The following is a 23,797-nucleotide window of genomic DNA, read 5'->3' on the forward strand; positions in this document are numbered from 1 at the left end:
CAGGAAAAAATAGGAAGAGGAGGAGGTATAGAGAAACAAATCTGGCAAAATTTTAACATGAGTCTAAATGTGATACACAGTTTATTTTTTTCTTGTAACTTTGTAGTAAACTTTCCCTGATAAAAACAAGGGAGTAGCTGGTAATATTAGCTGTAAAGAATGGGCCCACCACACTAGAAAATAGAAATGGCCAGCCTTTATTGGGAGCGCTCCCAGTCTGGTTAGCTGGTCCAACAGAAAGGGAGAGAGAGGGAGACGGGCCACAGAAGTCATGCGCTAGGTGGGGTTTAGCGATTTTTATTAGGGTAAGGGGAGGGGGAGTGTCTTAGAGGTAGAAACAGTCCATGTATGTTAAAGGTTTAGGGGGAGAGCAAACTACTGTGCCACATAGGTTTGGTGACGTGTGCAGAGTAGAACACCTCTGAGCGCATGTGCTACGTCCGGGTTAGATCTGAGTGCAGTGCACTTCTGATAACGGACTAGATCTGGGTTGCATTAGCTAACCGTGGTGTGGCGTCCACCCCCCACATTCAAGCTGCCCAAGACTCCGGCCTAACATCAGCATTTTGTTAAGTGTGACCAGTCATTTGTGGATAAAACATGTTTTTGAAAACTAAACTTTTTTTTTTTGAGAGATTTTTGCTATAGGACACGTGTGCTTGCCAGAAAGACAGAGACAGAGAGACAGAAAGCGAGAAATCACTCCCCAGGGGGGATGGCCATGCCGCAATCCCTTCTCCATTATCCTCTTGGAATCTTGGGCACGCACACACACGCACCCGGCGTGAGTTTAAGCCACCGGGTCCAGGACTCCAACTGCAGTCAACTACATGGAAGTCCAGTGACATAGCTGTTACACCAACTGCTAACTAAACATATTTTTAAAAAAGAATTTATTTAATTTCATTTATTGTTGTTGTTGTTATTATTATTATTATTATTTACTTTGACCAGAGAGAGAGAGAGGAAGGGAGAAAGCAAGCTGCCAGGTCTGATACTTGAACCGCGGTCAGACATACCTGTGGGAATCCAGCGCCTTTAGTCACTGTGGCAGCAGCTGGCCCCATAAACATTTTTGTTTTTATAGTTTGTCAGACAGTATGTGTGCTTTACCAGAGAGACAGAGACACAGAGAGAAGGAATGTGAGAAAGCATCCCCCCATGAGGAATAGTTAGGCTGCAATCCTTTCTCCTCCATCTCTCCCCCCTTTTTAAGATTCTGGGCATGTGCACACATGTGCCTGGTAGCTTTTTCATGCTACTGGGTCCAGCACTCAAACCACGTGTTCAGCCATGTGGGATCCAGCTGTCTTAACCAGGAGGCCACCTGCTTTAAGCATTTTTAAAAAAGAATTATTTAATTTAACTATATTCATTTATTTATTTTAATTTGACCAGAGAGAGACAGAGCGAGAGAGAGAGAGAAAGTGAGAAGACAGGCTACCAGGTGCGAGCTTGAACCACCGTCGGCTCTGTGGGTGTCCAGTGCCCTTAACCACCATGCCACCTGCCAGCCCCTTTAACATTATTTTTAAACCATGGTAGTCAGTATTGAAAAATAAAAATCAACAGAATTAAATAATCAGAATTTTTTATTTCTGAAACTCTAATATTATTATTTTTAATTTTAGGTTTTTGCCATAGAGTGCATACACTTGCCAGAGAGAAATAGACAATGAGAGAAAAAAAATGAGAAATCACTTCCTTGGGTGATTAATCCCTTCTCCTTCATTCTATTCCTGGGACTTTGGGCATGCCTGTACACGTACCTAACATGATTTTTAAGCTGCCAGGTACTCGAACTGCGGTCAGCCACGTGAGTCTAGCACCGTAACCGTGGTCACCTGTTGGCCCTGAAATTTTAATATTTAATTTTCTCACTTACAGTAGTAGGAACATACTTGTATTGTGGTTGTATAGGACTTTTGTTTCTTCTTTAATGTATGTGTTAATAGTTTAGGAGGGGGACCAGCAGTTAGCGTAATGGCTATGTTGCTGAACTCCCATGTAGTCGACCATGGTTCAAGTCTTGGGCCCGGTGGCTTAAACTCACGCCAGTTGCATGTGTGTGCCCAAGATCCTGAGAGGAGAATGGAAGAGAAGGGATTGTGGTGTGGCCATCCCCCCTGAGGGGGTGATTTCTCGCTTTTCCTCTCTGTCACTCTCTGTCTTTCTGGTGAGTGCACATGCCCTATAGAAAAAAAAACTCAAAAAAAAAAAAAAGTTCAGGAAGGAAATGTTAAACCTCCTGGATAACAAAACCATGTCGTTTCTTATCTCCGAGCCTGTTGGACAAAAACAGATGGGAACTCTCTGAGATGTTAATGGACTGTCTACACTAGCTCTCTAGCAAGGAGTAAGAGCTTACCTTTGCGGAACACTTACTCTGTGCCAGGCATTGTGCTAAGTGTGAGGAAAGAATGGGCAGTATAAAAATGCCTGCCCTTATGTGGATGAGAAAAATTACTTTTACTTTTTCCTATTATTTACACATTTTCCCTCCCAGTTTTTGCTATAGAGAGCATGTGTACTCACCAGAGAGAGAGAGAGGGAAAGTGAGAAATCACTCCCCAGAGAGGATGGCCACACTGCAGTCCCCTCTTCATTCCTCTCTCAGGTTTTTGGGCATACGTGCACATGCACCGACCATGATTTTCAAGCCACCGGGTCTGGGACTTGAACTGGTGGTCCGTCAGCCATGTGGGACTCTAATGCTTTATCACCCACAGCCTGATGGTCTCATTTACACATTACTTATATCATATTTTACTTAAACTATTACTGTTAAACACAATGTGAAAACTTCAGAAACATTTTGTATAATAATTTGTTTATATTAGCATATGCAAACTGTAGGATGGTCTTTTGACAAAGCTAAATGGATTGGTATATATTTTAAATAAGAACTATAATATTATAATTTATAATATTATAATGGTTGGGATTATAAGAGAATAACTTTTTAAAAAATCTAAACGCTAACCTTGGCTTGCTTTTGGATTTAGGTGGTCACCCTAACTGCTGATGATAAGACAAGTGTTTCTTTCTCCTCCCTGGGAGGACAAGGTGTCATTTATAATGTCATCGTTTGGGACCCGTTTCTAAACACATCTGCTGCTTATGTTCCAGCTCACACATATGCCTGCAACTTTGAGGCCAAGGAGGGCAATTGTGCCTCCCTTGGTGAGTATGTTTCTAGATTTAAATTTTGACTTTAAAATTTGATTTAAAATTTTCTTTGACTTTGCAGATCTATGTCCACTAATATAGAACTTATAAATATTCAAAAATGCTTTTTGTCTAGTTTTCATTTATTTAATCAACAAATGCCTTTATTTTGAAATACTGTCAGAGGGTGCATGCACTCATCAGAAACAGAGACAAGGAGAGTGAGAGTGAGAAAGCACCCCCTAATGGGGTCTGATCATGCCTCAATCCCTTTTCTCCATCCTGTTGGGATTTGAGGTATGCATGTATATATGAGCCTAGTGTGTTTTTCAAGCTACTCAGGGTCAGGATTTGAACCACAGTTGGCCATGAGGGGTCCAGGCTCCCTTAACCATAAGGCTATGGGGCTGGCCCTTGAAGTTTTTGAGTCCTTACCTAATTCCACCCTCTAGTCTAGGCCCTATGATATAGCAGTGAACAAAACCGCTGCCATACTTGCCCTTTTGGAACTTCTATTTGAGTAGTGAAGAAGGGACAGACAAGGTGGATTTGTAAAATACATAATATAGAGGATGGTATAAAGTGCTAAGAAGAAAAGTGAAATTGGAAAGGGAGATGATGCAAGATGGTGAGAGAAAACCTTGAGCTTGCATGGCAAGGGGAGGCTTTGCTGAGAAGGAAGAGCTGAGGTGAGGGAGGGAGTGTGCACTTATCTGAGAAAGTGCATGCCAGGCAGAGGGAATGGCCAGGCCAAGGCCTGCAGCTGGGAGCAGTGAGGACAGTGGCTGGCGAAGGGTGGGGAGGACGAGAGGAGTGGGGCACAGTGAGAAGGGCCTGGGCCGGCAGTTTGCTGCTGCCTTGTGGCCCATAGTGTGGGCCTTAGCTTACTCATTCTGAGTCTGAATGGCACAGAAAGGCCTGGGAAGGTCAGTGGCATAATCTGACATGAATTTTACTGAGACCACTGGTTGCTTTTTGAGAAAAGAGGTAGGGGAACTAGAGCAGAAAAAGGACAGTTGGTTAGAAAGCCATTGAAGTAACCCATGTGAGATGACAGTGGTTGAGATAGAATGATGGCAGTGAAGGTGTTGTGAAATGTGTGTGTGTTTATTTAACATTTTATTAAGAAATAGGTTCATAGAATGCCAAAAAAAGTACCAATTTTTTTTTTTCATAGGGGCCAGCATGTGGCATGATAGTTAAAGTACTAGACTGCTACATGACTGATTGCAGTTTGAGTCCCGGACCTGGTGGCTTGAAAATCACGCTGTGTGTGTGTGTGTGTGTGTGTGTGTGTGTATGTGTATGTGTGTGTATGTGTGTGTCCAAAACTCTGAGAGGATAATGGAGGAAAAGGGATTGGAGTATGGCCATTCCTCCTGAGGGGTGATTTCTCATGTTTCCTCTCTCTGTCTCTCTACAGCAAAAGCAAAAATGAACAAAACAAAAATTGTCTTTATAATCTTTACCCAGAACACGTTGTGCCCTTAGCTTTTCGTTCTCTCTTCTTTTCTCTGTGTGTACTTATAGATGTGTACATATACACAGATCACCCTTTGTCTTCTCAAATCATTTGAGAGTAAAGTCCCAAAGACCTTTTGCCCATAAATACTTCTATTTATTTCCTTATGTAACCGTTATAAAATGATCAAAATCACACACAAAATTAGCATCGATATGATACTGTTATCTAATCAGATAGGCATTATCCAGATTCACTAGCTGTTTAATATTCTTGCAATAGGCGTGTGGACCACTGTGATGAGATTTTGCAGGAGGGGAAAGAGATTGGGCTAACTCTGAATACAGTATGATTGAGAGGAAATTTTAAAACCAAAGGAGTAGTATTGAGGTTCAGTGGATGGAAAATTCCTATGAGAAAACATCAGGGGTAGGGGAGGTTCTGGCTAACCCGACCTAATAGGATTCTTGCTGAAGATAGGCCAGGGTGCCCAGACATCTCCTGGGCAATGGGTATGCAGCATGAGAAGCCCAAGCAGATATGGAGGGTGGTCAGATACTGCAGGTGGAAGGGTTCTTGCTGAAACTGAGTTTTACAAGGATGTATGGTTCTTGCTGAAGCTGTATTTTGCAAGAATGTGTATAAATGGGCCTAGGAGAAGGTCTGGAAGCCTAACTGAAGGCTGGTTAAACAAAGACTGTCACCATCCAGTCGTCCACTGCCTCCACACTCAAGATCCTTGAGAAATACAGTAAGAAAGAAAGAAAGAACCCCTCAATAGGGTATGGTCATGCTGCAATCCTCCCTCTTCCTGGTTCTTTGTCTCATCAGGATGCTAGGCACGTGCATACCCAGTGTATAAGCTGCAGAGCTGCCATTAGAACTCTGGTCAACCATGTGGGATCTGGTCTCGTCTACATAGCCTTTAACCAGTGCCCTGTTGGACTGACCCACTTAAGCATTTTGATGTATCTTGATTTGTGACATTTTTCACACCATATCATGTAGGTGTTTTGTTCTCGTTTTTAGTTATTTTCTTGTGTTTATTTCAAAGGAGTCATGATACTGGTGAATTTATGTTTTTTTCTTTAGTAAGCTGTATCTTAGTGAGCATGTTTTTCTCTTCAGTAAGTATTTATATTTAATTGGTTTAAATTTTGTGTTGTGGAAAACTTGCATGAGCCTATGTATCGGTCATCTAGCCTTAACAATTTTGATTGTTAAGGAGAAGGGATTTCTCACTTTTCATGGCTATTATCTTGTTTCAGTTGTGAACATGCCTACTTCTCTATCTTTCCACTGTCTTTTACCACTAGATAATTTTTTAAAAAGAATTTTCAATTATTTAATTAATTAAAATTTGACCAGAGGGGGAGAGAGAAGGAAAGTGCTAAAGTAAGCCACCAGATCTGGGACTTGAAGTGTGGTCAGTCATGTGGGAGGGAGTCTGTCGCCTTAAACATCATGGCACATGTTCACCCACCCCATCACTGGGTGATTTTGAAGTCAATCCCTGATCGTCATTTTACTCACAGATGTTTCAGTATGTTTATCTTAAAGATAAGCTCTGTTTCTAAAAATAAAATCGCAGTATCATTAACACACTTTTCAATAAAAATTAGTGAAAATAGGCCCGTCTGGGGGCATAGTCCATAGTGTACTACTGCAGTGCTGGAAGCCACATGGTTGACCACAGGTTCAGATCCTGGAGTTGGTTTGAAAATATGCCAGGTGCCTGCATGATGGGGCCCAGTTGACTTTCTCTTTTTGTGTGCGCACACACACTTGTGTGCATACATGCACTTTATCATACAAAAATATCTCTGTACGTGTTTGTGTATGTATAAAATAATTTCTTAATAGCATCAGATTAGCATCCAGAATTTATATTTTCCCAGTCATCTCAGTTGTTTTCGAGTTTGTTGGATCAAGTTTCAGATGAAGTCTATATGTTGTTTTTACTTGATATGTCTCTTAAATCTCTTAATCCATAGTTTCAGCCCCTTCTTCCTTTCAAATTATTATTATTATTTTTAGAGGTTTTTGCCACAAGCATGTGTGCTTGCCAGAGAGAGAGAGAGAGAGAGACAGAGACAGTGAGAGGGAAAGTGAGAAATCACTGCCTGGGGGAATGGCCATGCTGTAATCCCTTCTTCTCTGTTCTCTTCCTGGGATCTTGGGCATGCATACACATGAGCCTGGCATGATTGTCAAGCCACCAGGTCTGGGACTTGAACCATGGTCAGCTGTGTGGGAGTCCAGTGACATAACCGCTATGCCATCTGCTGATCCCTCAATTTATTTTTTGAAGAAACAGAATTCTGTTTTTGGCACGCTTTCTGGTTCTCTTTACTGTTCCATCCTGTCCCCTAAGAATATGTCATAGGCAGTATGGTTTGAGGGCTCTTCCAAAAGTTCTTGGAAAATGCGTATTGTGAAAGAACTACATGAACTTCAAAATATTTTTACACCAAAATAAACTCAGACTTAATTCTGTTTTTTAATTTTTATTGATCTTTTAAAAATTTTATTTCTTTTTCTTATTCATAAGAGAGAGGGAGTGTGGAGAGAGAGAAGAGACAAGGCACCCCTAACCAGGTCTTTATGCCTCAATCCATCCACAGCCTCAGCCAACCCCAGATCGTGAACACCGTCTGGCCCCTAATTGCACAAACTTTGAAGTCCCCTCATATACCTCAGTCAACAAGGATAAATTGTCTGGTGTTCTTTTTGTTAGAGCAGCAGCCATTATTGTTCATTGCCTACACAGCTGAATTCATTAGGTGTGAGAAGGTTGTTTTGTTGTTGTTGTTTATCTTTATTATTATTTTTAAATTTGCTACAGGGCATGCGAGCTCACCAGAGAAAGAAAGTGAGAAAGCAAGCCACCGGTTCAACTGTGGAACTTGAACCACAGTTGGCTGTGTTGGAGTTGAGCACCTGAGTCACCACGCCACTTGTCAGCCCTAAGAAGGGTATTTTTAAGATAAATGTGTACCAGACCCTGGGCTGGATAGGTGGCATGCTGGTTAAGGTGGCTGGATCCCACATGTTTGTGTGGTTCAAGTCCTAGACCAGCAACGAGGAAAATATGTTGGCTGTGTGCATTTGTGCCCAAACCCTGAGAGGAGGTGGAGGAGAAGGGATTAGTATGTGGCCATCCCCCCTAGGGAGGTGATTTCTCGTTCTCTTTCAAGCAAGCACATGCACCCTATAGCAAAAAACAACAAAAACAAAAAACAAAACAACAATAGCAAAAAGATGTAGCATACACTTATGGAATACAATCATTGCCAGTTTACTTGAGTTTTTCAGGAGATTTTGTTCTTTTAATTAATTACACAGTATCAAATTGGATGTACTATTCACTAATTTTCATTATGTTTTAGGAAAAGTATCTACCAAAGTATTCTTCACTTTGTTTGCCCTGCTTGGCCTCTTCATTTGTTTTTTTGGACACAGATTCTGGAAAACAGGTATTACGTCCTATGTGGCTGCTATTTACATATCCTGTGGTCTCCTCTTAATGCTGCTAGAGAACCGATGACCTGTGAGGAGAGTAAGCTCTTTCCCCACTCTCTGCGTAGGTCCAGGACTGGCTTCTCATAGTAATGATTTTACTGGTGTGCTCTGTATTTTTATTCGTGCCTCTTCTCAGTGGTGGAATGCAACCTCTTAAGAAGAGAGGAATAAAATTCAGTTGGTGCAGCAAATGTTTAAATGACTAGATCTCCTAGTTGACTAAAGATAAACTGAAATTGGAATTCAGAATGTCTTTTAAAAATATGTGTGGTTGCCTTGATTTTGTCTGAATTGGGTCGTGGGGCTGTAATGTGCAGAGAAACTGTAATGTCTCCTCTGTCCTGAGAGGTTCAGACTCTGACCGGAGCTCTGGAATCCACACAGTGATACATGATTAGAGAGTGGAGTATGAAGTGTGTTCACTGGATCGATTTGAATTCTTTGGGCTGCCTTTTATGTAACTGATGTTTTCAGTTACTAAAAAACAAAACAAAACAAAACCAGCTCATTTCGTCAGCTGGGGTTTTGATTGAGTATCAAGGATATAGTGAACATAATCCTCATCTATTATAAAAAGGCTCTTTAAATGTGTCTTAATAAAGTGTTCTAAATAGAAACTCTTTTCTCCTTCATTATGGTATTTTTTCTTGATTAATTGGGCAGAAAGCCTTGGGAAGAATATTTAATCTCTCAAAGTATAATATAATTCTGTCATGTAGCAATTAAATTCTTGTTAAGCAGTGAGCAAGGTTCCAAAGATATTGCCAGGTTTTTGTTTGTATATGTTGATATCTATCATTTTATATATCTGTTGAGATTGAGTTACATACAGTACAGACATTACCAATAACAAGTAAGAAAATTTGAAAAAATAGGTAGAGGTCTATTTTACATAATCAGGATTAGGCTTAATAGTGGGGAACAAAGTTATCTGTGTTACCAGGTATTTTAAAAGAGGAAGATAATGATTATTTGTTCTAAACAGGAAAGGATGAATTAAGGCAGATATGAAAGTCACATTTTGCTTTGGAATAGTGTTTTAAAAAGTTTTTGCTTATGTAACTGTTCAAATTTAATGTGCAATTTCAGATCAGACATGAGTGACAACAGCACCATTCTTGCTTTAAGTAGAAAATATAAATGTATTCAAATGAGCTATGAAATTTACAAGCAGTAATTTAATAACTGAAATTTTCTTCTATACAAGAAAGTGTGAACTATGGTTAATAATTTAATATTATATTTATTTAATAATAATAATTATACCCAATGACAAATTTCTCCTGCTTTTTAGATAATTTTTTTCTTTCTAAATGCTATAATATCTAAATTCTAGGAGTTTAACCATGTATGTGTAGGTCAGATATTTAAATTGCATTGTAGAAAGAGTACCTAACATAGTTTTGTTTTAATTTTTTCCCTTTCCTGGTGGTTTGCTACTACCATTATTCTTCATAGGCTTTATCTTCATGGGATTCTTCTTTTATATACTGATTACAAGACTGACACCTATTAAGTATGATGGTAAGTGAAAATTATGTAATTATATAAGGTATTGAAAATGGAAGGAGCTTTGTTTACATTCTACCATTCATTCTATCGTACTATCTATATTGTATGTGATATCTTATTATGTGTGTAAAATTATAGACACTTGTGCTCTAATTTGGTTAATTTGACCAAAGAGAGACAGAAAGGGGGAAAGCAAGCCACCAGGTCCAAGACTTGAACCCCAGTTGACCATGTGGGAGTCCAGCAGCATATTACCAGGTATTTTAAAAGAGGAAGATAATGATTATTTGTTCTAAACAGGAAAGGATGAATTAAGGCAGATATGAAAGTCACATTTTGCTTTGGAATAGTGTTTTAAAAAGTTTTTGCTTATGTAACTGTTCAAATTTAATGTGCAATTTCAGATCAGACATGAGTGACAACAGCACCATTCTTGCTTTAAGTAGAAAATATAAATGTATTCAAATGAGCTATGAAATTTACAAGCAGTAATTTAATAACTGAAATTTTCTTCTATACAAGAAAGTGTGTACTATGGTTAATAATTTAATATTATATTTATTTAATAATAATAATTATACCCAATGACTAATTTCTCCTGCTTTTTAGATAATTTTTTTCTTTCTAAATGCTATAATATATAAATTCTAGGAGTTTAACCATGTATGTGTAGGTCAGATATTTAAATTGCATTGTAGAAAGAGTACCTAACATAGTTTTGTTTTAATTTTTTCCCTTTCCTGGTGGTTTGCTACTAGAATTATTCTTCATAGGCTTTATCTTCATGGGATTCTTCTTTTATATACTGATTACAAGACTGACACCTATTAAGTATGATGGTAAGTGAAAATTATGTAATTATATAAGGTATTGAAAATGGAAGGAGCTTTGTTTACATTCTACCATTCATTCTATCGTACTATCTATATTGTATGTGATATCTTATTATGTGTGTAAAATTATAGACACTTGTGCTCTAATTTGGTTAATTTGACCAAAGAGAGACAGAAAGGGGGAAAGCAAGCCACCAGGTCCAAGACTTGAACCCCAGTTGACCATGTGGGAGTCCAGCAGCATAACCACCATGCCACCTGCTGGCCCCATCTAGACATCTTTTTTTAAACTACTCATCCAGACCTTCTCTGTTGAGTTTTTAATCTGTATGGTGATTAATTAGTGAAAGGCTATGCCGATTATAAACTTGCAATATAGTTATGTGAGATACTGAAGATAGGAAATATACAACAATCCAAATGTTAAGACTTTACCATAACAAACACCAAACACACACACTCCCAATAGAATGGTTTATCACATTTTTGTCCTCAGTTCCAATTTATTGACCAGTCAAGCCTGTCACAATCCTGTGAGGTTTAACCCCTGGTGGTTTCCATGTTTCAGACCAAGACCCTCAAGAGGGCCACTCAAGGCACCACTGAAGAGCTCTCAGTGCCTGACCAGCAGGAGGGCTCAGGCTGGCTCTGGTCATTACTTTGTGCATCTCAAGCACACGGTCGGAAGTGCTGCTAGTGACCCAATAGTTCATCTCCTTTTGTGCAGTTCGTCTGATTCTGACTGCAGTAGCTGGAAGCGCTGGTGGAATTGTCTTGGTGGCTACCTGGTGGCGATTTGGAACCCTCTTCCTCTGCATGCTGTGTGTTGGACTAGTGCTGGGCTTCCTCATCTCTTCGGTGGCTTTCTTCACTCCACTAGGTAAGAGGCGTGTACAGACTGGTATTTTTTCTGTTTGATTCATTGTTTGAGAGACATGATTTGGGTTCTCTGGAGTCACATACTGCCTTGTCAGGGATTTAGACCCTGCAGTGGTGACGCTTGTCACTGTCTTCTGTAGAGTTCAGGTAGTCTGCACTGATTATGAGGCACTTTTAGAGTTGGCCAATACAAATGATTTCTCCTTCCTTTACGGTATGCTGTGCTAGATGAGTTATAAAGTGGCTTCGTGTCTATTTGTAATGATAAAAAGGGAATAGGTATCTCCTAGGATTAATGGAAATACAGGGGACTCAGCATACGGAAGAGCAGTGGGTACTTTGTATAAAATCTTGGAACCCTTTCTTAAAATGAATCTTTTTTTTTTAAAGCATTTTATTATTTTATTTTATTTTACTATTTATCACTGTCATTTTTTAATTTGACCAAAGAGAGACAGAGAGGGGGAAGATGAGAAGCAAGCCTCAGGCCGAGGAATTAAACCATGGTCGGCCATGTGGGAGTGCAGCACCTCAAACACCACGCCACTTGCTGGCCCCTTAAAATGAATCTTAGGCAGAAGCCCCGCATATCTCACAGGTAAATCTGATGCTGCTGTGAGGGCAGCTGAGTCCTGACCAGCCTTGTCCGGTCTTCTCTCATGCCCTTGTGCCCTCTCAACCCCTGTGCCCACCCTTTGCCAAAGCCAAACCTTCCCACCTTTTGTGATCACCCTAGGGAGCAGCACAGGAATGGTTGTGAAGTTTTTGTGTGTGTGCGTGTGAGTTTTTTTATCCCCCCCCCCCCCCCCCCCAGTAATTCAGTTTCTTTCAGAGTGAAAAATCTGGTTCAGTTTGTAGTTAACTTTCTTTGCAGTTGTATAGCAACTTAAAATTCCTGATTGTTGTCCAAATCACACATACACACACACACACACACACACACACACACACATATTCCAATCTATTAGGCTACTTCCTTTCTCTGATAATGTTTAGTTATTAGTATATTGGATTAAAATGAATGGAAATGTTAGATGTAAGAACAGCTGTTGGCCAGATGGTAGCCAGGCTGGTTAAGGATGCTGGATCCCACATGGCCAGCTGCAGGGTTTGAGACTTGGTGGCTTGGGGAAAAAAAAAAAAAAACCCACACCAGGCACGTGTACATGCGTGCCCAAAATCCTGCAAGGAAAAATGGAGGAGATGACATGACCGTTCCCCAACTGGGGTTGTTTTACTCACCTTTGTTCTCTTTCTCCTGGGGGAGCACACTTGCCCTCTAGCAAATTAAAAAGAAAACTACTATCTCAGGAGGCTGTCAACTCTGGAGAATGAAGGAGTCAGAGAATGCCATCCATGTGTCTCTTGGCTCTCTAACGTTTTCTTTGAGACCAAAAATAACTGACAGCCTGCATATGTACTGACTATCCCAGGCCCCATGTTCTGACTTTAGCAAGCCTGTAGCTAAGTGTATTGCTACTCGCTCCCAATAGGGGGACTTTATCTAGATAGCCTGTTGGAAAATAGTGTCCTTTAGATTTTGCTAAATGATAGATTCAGATCAAGGTGGGGTGGTGGTTTAAAATACAGGTTGGAGACCCTCTCTTCGATAGGCTAAATCAAATCCTACTTAGTGGACTTGTCCACTTTTTGTTAATGCTTAGAGGACAGAGATAGGTTAGAATTTCTTGTAGTGAATGTACTTTGGGTAAGTAGAATGAGCATAGCTTAAAAATTCACAAAAAATCCTATATGCATTCTGGCTCTGTCACTAGTGCCCTCACTACCTTATAAGGTACTGAAGTTTTGTTTCCTCATCTGTAAACTATATTATGGGATTTTATAAAAATAAAGAGAAAGGTCTCTTAGTTTTATCTTTATAAAAGTAGTCAAGAGTTGTTGTCTCTCAACTTTTTGATGAACTTTAACTACTTCTCTTGATAAAAATAATTTTTGCATATACCCTTTATATATGTTTATTCATAAACTATCTTATTATACCTCAGGACAGTTAGAGCATCTTCTTAATGCTAGTAAGTACAACTACCTATGTATTTTGGCTAGAGGGTGTATGTTCTCACCAGAGAGAGACAGACAGATGGAGAGGGAGAAAGCACCCCCAGTTGGGTGTGGTCATGCTGCAGTTCCTTCACTTCTCCATCCTCCAGGATTTGGGGCAGGCGTACACTCTCACCGGTACGGTTTTTCAGTTGGGTCTGGGATTTGAACCACACAGTTAGCCATGTTGTATCTGGCTTCCTTAATCACCATGCTGTGGAGTAGGCCCTACACCTATATTTAAGCATTAAAATTTGGAGCCATCAGGTGACATGATGGATAAGGGCATTAGATTCCCACATGGCCAACTGTGGTTCAAGTCTTGGACCTGGAGGCTACTTTCTCATTCCCCCCACCCAGTGTCTCTCTCTGGAAATATTAAAACAAATAATAAATTAAATAAAATAATTGTTCAAAGAATTTAAACAAGATTTGGCTGACTGCTCAGATTTGGTTAGAGTACTAATATTTCTACCATATGTGGGTAGCAAAGGGTTTATATTCTGTAAGGACCTATTCCTTACCTGCCCATGTGCTGTGTTTTTTTAAAAAATTATTTTATTTAACTTTATTTATTTACTTATTTTTAATTTGATGGGAGAGGGAGGGGAGGAGAGAGAGAAAGAAAGAGGAACAGGGAGGGGAAGGAGAGGAAGAGAGAGAGGGGGAGAGAGAAAGAGAGGAAGCAAGCTGCCAGGTCCACAACTCAAACTGCTATTGGCCATGTGGGAGTCTAGCATCCTTAACCACTACACCACCTGCCAGCCCCAAAACTGCTGTTTTCAGTCCTATATTTCTTTAGACTTAAAAAAATTACTTTATTTATTATTATTATTATTTTGATTTGCTATAGGGCACATGTGCTCACCAGAGAGAGAAAGTGAGAAAGCAAGCTACGAGACCTGGGGCTCGAACTGTTGTCATCCACGTGGCAGTGTAGTGTCTTAACAACTATGCCTGATAGTCCAGGAGACTTTTTTAAAAAGCCACGTGCGGGGGCCGGTAGATAGCTTCGTGGTTAAGGTGCTAGATGCTCATGTGACTGACCACAGTTTGAGTCCTGGACCTGGTGGTTTGCTTTCTCACTTTCCCCCTCTCTCTCTCTGGTGATCCCATGTGCCCTATAAAAAATTAAAAATGATATTAATAAATACAATTAAATAAAATAAATTTTAAAAACCCACATGTGTATTTTGTGAGGGTTGCTTTAGTTAAACTAGAGAATGTGTTCTGTAAATTCTTGTAGTCTCCCGTCAGAGAATGTGGGCCCCAAGGTCAGATCCTCTGGCCTACAGACTCCCACTTTGCCTAGGACATGTGAGTTTTCAGATCGGGGCCATCTATATATGGACCGAATGATGGTGCCAGTGTCAGAATTATAACAGTCAGGATTATATTCTTTTTTTTTTCTTTTTTTTTAAAGAATTATTTTTTCCTTCTGTCTTCCCTTCTTTCTTTTAATTTGAGAGGGACATAGCAAGAATGAGCATGAGAGAGAGAGAAAGAGAAAAAGCAAGCCAGGCACTAGGTCCAGGACTTGGGTCATCCCTGCGGGAGTCTAGCACCCTTAACCATCACGCCACCTGCTGCCCACAGTCAGGATTATATTCCTGCTTTTGAAACTTAATTTATAAAGAGGAGTTACTTTTTTATTGTTATTATTTGCCAGAGAGCACGTATACTCTCTGGAGAGAAAGAGAAAAAAAAGTAGAAGCCCCCCCCCCCCCCCAGTGGACCATAGTCACATTGTCATCTCTTCACCTCCATTTCTCTTTCCTTTTGGGATTTTGGTTATGCATGCACAATACCAGGTCTATTTTTCAAGCCAATGGGTCCAGGACTCAAACTGTACAGTTGACCATGTGGGATCCAGTCACCTTAACCACCACACCAGTACATGGCCCAAGGAGTTATGTATTTGTTTTGGTTCACCCTAAGGTGTGCCATATTTTGGAGCCCAGCAGCATCAGAAGGGTTTGGTAGGAGCAGAGAGTGGTTATCTCCTATCACTCCTCATGCATGAGAAATCACCTCTTCCTGTGTGCAGAGGTGTGGCAGGGTATGCTTTGATGGTAAAAATCTGATAAGTGGATTTTGCCATTTATATTGGGTTCAAAGCTTAATGCTGTCTTTCCTTTTTCGACGTAAAAATGTTGTAGTACACAATCTCGAACTCCTAGAAACTTAGACCTAGGAGGGGTGATTTAGAGCTCAGAGATGATACAGTTCGACCAAGTCACAGAGCTAGGAAATGGAAGAGCTTGGGGTAGCCCAGCCTGTTCTAAACTACCTGGCCAGTAAATGCACAGCGTGTACCTGCTTGTCCCTCCCTCCTTCCTCCCCCTACTGCCCCCACACATCCTTCAAAGGGACAGCTAAAGGAAGAAAATCAGAATTCATTTCTAGGTGCCAACTTGTCCCCTGATTGTTACTTTAAACCTTCAATGTATTTCTGTGTTCAGATGCTGAGTAAGTGGAATATAACTTGGTGAACCTGTTGTTTAGTCTTTATTTCTCTTTGCTTTTTCAGGAAACATAAAGGTTTTTCGTGATGATGGTGTATTCTGGGTGACTTTCTCTTGTATAGCTGTCCTCATTCCCATAGTTTTCATGGGTTGCCTAAGAATAGTAAGTATTTCATTAAAAGTTAGATGCATTCATTATATTGTCCTGGGCTTGCAGCAATTACTATTGCACCATTTTGCATGTTTTATTTACTAGGGAAAGTTGTATGATTATCTGCCTGAGGACTGCTTCTAAGTAGCCTTGTTCTGTGAAAGCAAAGGGGGGTTCAATTTATGACTGTCACAGTGTTTTTTCTTCTTTTTTCATCGGATGGAGGATCACTGTCAATATGCTTTTTAACAGTAGGAGCAGAGAAGGCAGGGCTTATTCTAATGCACCAATCTGCTGGCTCCAGCTCTTAGCTTCAGCTGTCTCTCCAGAAAAAATGATTCTTCATCTTATTCGATTTTATTGTCAAAGTTCTTTTATAGGGGAGATATTTTCCATAGTATGAAGGGACCTCAGAAAGTTCGTGGGAAAATGGAATTAAAGTGAGTTTCTGTTGGTACAAAAATGTTGAAATCCATGCTTTTTGTTTTTTTACATGTGACTTTTCTGTTAACTTTTTGACAATCTCTCATATATATATATATTTTTCTTAAGAGAGATTTTTGCTATAGGGCATGTGTGCTTGCTAGCGAGACAGAGAGAAACTTAGACCTAGGAGGGGTGATTTAGAGCTCAGAGGTAATACAGTTCAACCAGGTCACAGAGCTAGGAAATGGAAGAGCTTGGGGTAGCCCAGCCTCATCTAAATTACCTGGCCAGTAAATGCACAGCGTGTACCTGCTTGTTCCTCCCTCCTTCCTCCCCTTACTGAGAGACAGCAAAAAATCACCCTCCAGGAGGAGTGGCCATGATACAATCCTTTCCCCTCCATTCTCCTGAGATCTTGGGCATGCATGCACATGTGCCCAGCATTAAGTTTCAAGGCGCCAGGTCTGGGACCTGATCCAAGGTCGAGTACATGGGAGTCCAGTAACGTAATCATTGCACCATCTGCTGGTGTCAGCAACCTCTTGTATTTTGATAAGATAAACTTTTTTATTTTTTTTGAGAGGTTTTTGCTATAGGGTGCGTGCACTCGCCAGAAAGAGAGAGACAGAGAGATAGAAAGCAGAAATCACCCCCCCAGAGGGGATGGCCATGCTGCAATCCCTTCTCCTCCATTCTCTCAGGATCTTGGGCATGCACGCACATGCGCCTGGCGTGTTTAAGTTACCGGGTCCAGGACTTGAACTGCGGTTGGCTACATGGGAGTTCAGCGACATAGCCATTACGCTAACTGTTGATCCCAAGATAAACTGTTTTAAGAACTCACTTTAGATGTCAGGGTTGTATTCAGTTTATCTTTTCAGGTAACCTTTATTCAGCTCTAAGACTTAGTCACTTTTCAATTGCCCTTAGGGGACTGAAGTAATTCACTATGATTGAGGTCAGTGATGAGAGCTTTCTAGAAACTATTCTGGGCCTAGTAGGGATGGCGTCTAAACTTTCCCACTCCTTCACAGCTCAACATACTGACTTGTGGGATCATTGGCTCCTATTCGGTGGTTCTGGCGGTTGACAGTTACTTGTACACGAGCCTTTCTTACATCACTTTCAATGTACTCCGGAGAGCACTCAACACAGATTTCCAAGGAGCTCTCACAAATGTGCCTTTTCAAACGAATGGTAAGACTCTTAAATCCGAAATCCAGAGGGACAGTCAACCAGGACTATAGGGGAGGCAGATGGGGCAGTGGTGGTACAGCTGGGACCATGCGGGAGGGCCCCAGGATTGTGTTCCCAGGTTTCTGGGAGCATCTTGTCTCTTGCTCTGGGCTGGCTGAGGCTGCAGGTTGATTGTGGTATGAGGACCCTGTTGGAGGTGTTTTTTCTCTTTTTCTCATGGAAAAAATAAATAAGATGAAAAATACAGGAGAATTGACCAACCTATGCTAACACGAGTACTTAGTAACTAGATCAAAGAGTCAGCTGGGACAAGAAACACACCATTCAATTGCTATGAAAACCCCTGTTCGTGATACTGATGGTGGGAACGAAGAATTAAAATGTTAAGCAATTACGATGTATGCTTCTAAAAATCTGTTACAGAGCTTTATTAAGCCTTTTGTAAGGCAGGATTACTTAGGTTTGCCTGATCAATCCTCAGTTGAGAGAATAATGCTGATGGTGAAGGTGTCTGATACCTCCTGGTTGGGGGTGGAATGAGTTTTAAGTTATTTCCTTGTTTCCCTCCAATAAAGCATGCAGCTTGCTAGGTGAAAGCAAAAGTGATTTCAGTTATTAAGTGTATTATTTCCTCCACTGTAATATTCTATTATAGATTTTCCATTAACATTTTGTTATTTTTTATATTTATTTATCGTTATTTTTTGGGGGGAAGAGGTTTTTGATACAGGGTGCATGCGCTTGCCAGAAAGAGACAGAGAGACAGAAAATGAGAAATCACCCTCCAGGGAAGATGAAGATGGCCACACTGCAATCCCTTCTCCTCCATTCTCCTCTCGGGATCTTGGGCGAGCACGCATGCACATGCGCCCAGTTTAAGCCACTGGGTCCGGGGTCAACTGTATGGGAGTCCAACGTCATAGCCAACTGCTGGTCCTGTTTTTTTTTTTTTTTTTTTTTTTTAAAGAGAGATTTTTGGTATAGGGCGCCTGTGCTTGCCAGAGAGACAGAGAAAGACAGAAAGCGAGAAATCACCTCCCAGAGGGGATGGCCACACTGCAATCCCTTCTCCTCCATTCTTCTCTCAGGATTTTCGGCATGCACGCATGTACACGCACCCGGCCTGCGTTTTAACTCACCGGTTCCAGGACTGAACTGCAGTTGACTACATGAGAATTTAGTCCATTACACCCTCTGATGGTCCCGTTTGTTATTTGTTATTTTTTTCTTTCATGAGAGCGAGAGAGAGGGAGAAAGAAACAAGTATCCTCAACAGGGTCTTGCCACACTGAGATCCTCCCCCAAGACTCCTAACTGTCCAGGATCCACAGGTGTGGCCGACAAGTTCAGGTTGACCCAGGGTCTTAACCCAGGCGTTCTGTGTGGCTCCAGCATCATGCAGTGGTGCTCTACTGCCTGTGCCAATGAGGAGGGGCCACCATTAACTTTTCAAAGAAGGAAAAATGGCCACAATATTATGTTGATTTCAGAAATGTTAAAATATGGAAAATGGGAAAGCATGTCTTAGAATTGAAGGTATATTGCATAAGCACAGTTGTGATTATTAAGACATTTTTAGAACATATCTTTCCCCCTATTGTCCAGAGCTTTCCCTTTGAATGAGAAGTGTTGGGAGAGATCTTGAAGTCCATGTGCCTTGGAAGTTTTAAGTATAAAACAGTGTTTTGTCCAACCTTTTATTAGAAGCTCAGTACCATTCACTGGATTTCTTCATGCATTTCCAGACCCACTCTACGTGACTAGGGTAGGGCTCCACACAGCATGGGATGGGAGAGGTGAGCATGGTAGACTGTGGTTGGACGATGTGCATATGTGAAATATAACTAGGTCACCATCTTCTTCCTCCAACTCCCTTGAGGAAAACACACAACTTACCTGTAGACACTGGTCACATATGTAATGTCAGAATGCCAAGGACTCAAACAACAGATTCTTTATAACCTGTTTGGACTTTCAGGTATTTGTAATAAAACATTCCTAGTTTCAAAAATAATGCTGTAGCTTCCCCACTCATTCCTCTGATGGTAAGTGAGAAAATCTATTAGGTTGTTTGGCCTAACTCACCACTAGAATGTCTGATATGAGATTCAGTCCGTGAGGGGTTACGTATTACTGTATGTTAGGCTTTCAAATGTAAGAGTTTAAACTGTGCTTTTCTGCTGTTTCCAGACTTTATTGTCCTGGCAGTATGGGGGATGCTGGCTGTAAGTGGAATTTCATTTCAGATTCGAAGAGAAAGAGGGCGACAGTTTTTCCCTCCCCACCCATACAAGTTGTGGAAGCAAGAGAGAGAGCGCAGAGTAACAAACATTCTGGACCCGAGCTACCACATTCCTCCCTTGAGAGAGAGGCTCTATGGCCGGTTGACCCAGATCAAAGAGCTATTCCGGAAAGAACAACCAACTGGAGAGAGGACACCCCTGCTTCTGTAGATGGCCAGAGCTTGGTCCCTGTGCCGCAGCATTGGTGTTTTTTGTCCAGTTGCCGGGTGTGAGTCTAAGGGATCTGTGCTCTGCACGATGCTGTGGTGGTCTTATTGGTATATGGTGTGGGGGTGCTAGGGAATTAGGGTAGTTCTCAGTGGTAGAATGAGAAAGGATCAAATGTTGTTGGTAGAGAGGCTTCTCCTTTATTTCCAGATACTTAAGAAATTTTGTTTAGGTTTATGAATATATGACAACTTTCTCCATTAGATAGATATGCTAAAAAAAAAAAATGTAAAAAACAGTGAGTCTCTTGCAAAGCCCTGGTGTTGCTTTTTATAACTCCTTGCACAATTCTCACTTGGGGAGGAGGAGGTTATTTAAATGTTATGCTCGATCTTTATTTGCTACCATGTTTGGAGATACAGTTATCTGATACCGGGTGCCTCTGAACTTCAGAATACAAAAAAGATAAGTAACTTTTCTTACTAAAAGCAGTCTGATGACTTAGTTCCATGTCTTAATATCAAACATTATCAAAAAGGTACCTTTTATTTTCCCAGAATTTTAATTAAAAAAAATTAAATTTCCTAAATACAAACTTTCCCATTTTATTAACAATTCAGGTTTCCTTTGTGCCTTTCATTGCTTAAAATGGTAATAGCAAAATCATTTCAAGTATTTGAAAATAAATCACTTTATATAGAAAAATGGAATGTTTATGTAAATGATTTAGTTATATTCTAAATAGTGGCCTTATTATTTTTTTTTCCTTTCAAGGACTTTGGAAATAGTATTTATTGATGAGCTTTAATTAACTGAATTAGACGATATGTGGATTATGTTTTGTTTTAGGAAACAAATTGACCTTAATCTACAGTTCCATTAACAAAATCTTTAAAAAAAAATGTGCACTTCATGGTTATGTTAAATTAGCAATGTTAATATTGGTGTAAAATACAATTTTTAGTAATTTTGTATTCCAAATGAAGCTTTTCTACCATCTGTGTTTTAAAGGGATAAGGGAGTTAAGTAGGCCTTGGGTTTTGTATGTCAGTCCTCAGTTTGACACCCTTGTTTCACCACAGGAAAGCTCTGCAGGGCCCTGGGCCACACCCTGCTGCTCACAGCCTTTTCTCTTGTCACCCTGTGTTGTACTGGGAACTGGTGACTCTGGTAGACTCAAGTGACACTGAGGTTGGTTATGTTTGTTGCATACACATTTGTGAATTAACCACTGTTTAAATGATGCTGCTTTCTAGTTTTTTTCCAAAATATCACAGTTTCCAAGTTTTAGTTAACAGAAAAAATCTCAACTTTAGCCTTTAAAAGTGTTTTCAGAAAGATTAAAAAAAAATATAACATGAATCATGTTTGCTTTGAAAACCTCAATGCTGGTGTCCATTTACTATTTATTCTTATTGTCTATAACTTTGATAGTCAGCATTTAAATTTGATATAAAAAAGTGTTTTATAATTTACTGTAAGGACTTTGGCATCTACCATATCTTTGTATATTCTAACAAAAGTATGTGGAATGTTTTTGAGTTATTGCTATACCATTAGAATGCACTGCCAGTGAAAATGTAAAAACAGAACATGTTTTTTGGAGGAAGGATAAAAATTGTTTAAAGTTTTTCATAATTTGTGAGTAATAAAAAGCCAATTTGTATAATTTTTATAATAAATACCTATTTTGAAAAAAATTATAAAATGCCTAATTATTGGAATCTTACAGAAATTTTTTACTGATTATACTCGTACAATGAGACATGAGAGATTAGTTTCATAGCTATAAAAAATTACCTGAACAATTTAGTTCTTTATTTAAAAAAGTCTAAGGATAATTGAAATATTAGGAAATGAAGGAAATCTGGGGCAGTGTGTTAAAAAATTCTTTGTTAAAAGGAAAGCTGATTCATTCCAATGGATTAATTTGTGTTGGTGCTATTCACATTTCCTGTCAAAACTAAAGAAAAGTAGTAGCATTGTCAGAAAATCCATTAAACTGTTCTTTAGATGTTTTCAAAAAGTTCCGATTCATTTGTTATAAATTACCAGGTTGTCAAACCACACTAGCTAAGTAGTACTATAAGCCAGTTAAATTTTCTGTACAATGTGGGATGAAAACTAATTCTAACAAAGAACTGTTAGAATATTAGAACTGAAAAGGACTCCAGAGATCAAGTTATCTATCTTTATTTATCTGCCGGAGGTTGCATGCCCTTGCAAAACAGAGGGAGAAAGTAACCCCAAAGGGGACATGGTGAGACCACAATTTCATCTCCATTTTTCCACCCTGTTGGGATTTTGGGCACACATAACCTGGAGTGTTTTTTAGCCACTGGGGCAGGGAGTCAAACCATGGTCAGCCATGGAGGAGACTCCCTATAACACTAGGAATTGGGGCTAGTTCATTACTAGCTTTTTTGTTAAGGCCCATCCTAAATCGAGTGTGTTCTTTTCCTTTTAAAACTTTTTTTCTGCTATAGGGTGCACGCACTTGCCTAGGAGAAAGGGAAAGTGAGGAAGCATTCCCTAGGGGGATGACTACATGGCAACCCTTTTCCCTCCACTCTCCTCTTGGCCATAAATGCACATGGTGTGTTTCTCAAGTCAACAGGTCTGGGATTTGAACCATGCAGTTAGCCATGTGGGATCTGGCTGGCATAACCACCAAGCCATCAGTTGGCCCAATCTAGGATGTTCTTTTTTCTTAATTAATTTTTAAAAAATTATTCAATTTTGTTTATTCATTCATCCATTTTATTTGACCAGAGACAGAGAGAGAGAGAGAGGAAAAGTGAGAAAGCAAGCCACCAGATCCGGGACTCCAACTGTGGCTGGCCATGTGGGAGTGTTCAGTGCCTTAACCATCTGCTGGACCCCCAATCTAGGATGTTCTTATCCTGAGATACTTAATTACATCTACAAAGATCTTATCTCCAAATATGATCACATTCCCAGATATAATAGATTAGCACTAGAAGTTACCTCTGCTGGGGACATTAGTCAACCTGCTACAGATGAGAAAAATTTGCAGGACCAACAATTAAGAAGTTGCTGTGGGGCCGGACCGTAGGGCAGTGTCAGGCTGATGCACAGGGGAGGGCTCTGGATTCATATTCCTCTGGGTATGCTGGACATGCGTGGGTAGATTGTGGTGTCAAGAATTCTGTTTCAGGTGCTTTCTCTGTAGCTCATGGAATAAATACATTAAAAAACAAAACAAAACAAAACAAAAATGGTTGGAACAGCCCATAGTCTGATGGTTAAGGATGTTGGCTCCCACATGGCCAACTATATGGCTTGAAAGACATGCCAGCTGCACATGTGCACACTCCCAAAATCCCCAAAGGAGGGAGAAGGGAGGAGAAGGGATTGGGGCATGCTTTCTTACACTCTCTTCCCCTCTTTGGCAAGCACATGTGCCCTCTGGCAAATTAAAAAAATAAAGAAGTTGCTGGCCAATGCCTAACAAATACAGGTAGAGGATATGGCTAAGTAGTTTTGTGGTATGAAGAGACCAAAGGCCTTAAAGAAAACTATAGGCAGAAATCGGTCCAGCATCAATGGTGCAGGTGGACAGGTACTGCTTGTAGTGGCTGGGGCCACCGGCAAGGCCCGGTTTGGTTCCTGGCTCAACCTCGACAGGCCAGGCAGCTCAGCATGTGGACCTA

At 40.3% G+C, this 23,797-nt stretch overlaps 1 protein-coding gene across 7 annotated transcripts in view; it reads left to right on the forward strand.

Moving 5' to 3' along the window:
• Window positions 1-21,559, forward strand: part of TM7SF3 (transmembrane 7 superfamily member 3) — a 56,906-nt gene extending 35,347 nt beyond the window's left edge. For 4 of the 7 annotated variants that reach the window (XM_014587221.2, XM_014587229.2, XM_014587232.2 and 1 more), the window contains 7 exons: window positions 3,006-3,183; window positions 8,020-8,106; window positions 10,423-10,503; window positions 11,225-11,377; window positions 15,965-16,062; window positions 17,511-17,673; window positions 19,920-21,559. In XM_014587221.2, coding sequence (XP_014442707.1) covers window positions 3,006-3,183; window positions 8,020-8,106; window positions 10,423-10,503; window positions 11,225-11,377; window positions 15,965-16,062; window positions 17,511-17,673; window positions 19,920-20,188 — 1,029 coding nt within the window. In that variant the 3' untranslated portion in view covers window positions 20,189-21,559. Of the gene's footprint in view, window positions 1-3,005; window positions 3,184-8,019; window positions 8,107-9,595; window positions 9,677-10,422; window positions 10,504-11,224; window positions 11,378-15,964; window positions 16,063-17,510; window positions 17,674-19,863 lie in introns of all 7 variants that reach the window. The other 3 variants (XM_014587224.2, XM_006140272.3, XM_014587222.2) reach the window with 2 other exon arrangements.
• Window positions 21,560-23,797: the final 2,238 nt, after the last annotated feature.

Source organism: Tupaia chinensis, unplaced genomic scaffold, assembly GCF_000334495.1.
Source record: "Tupaia chinensis unplaced genomic scaffold, TupChi_1.0 Scaffold000028_1, whole genome shotgun sequence".
Classification (NCBI taxonomy): domain Eukaryota; kingdom Metazoa; phylum Chordata; class Mammalia; order Scandentia; family Tupaiidae; genus Tupaia; species Tupaia belangeri.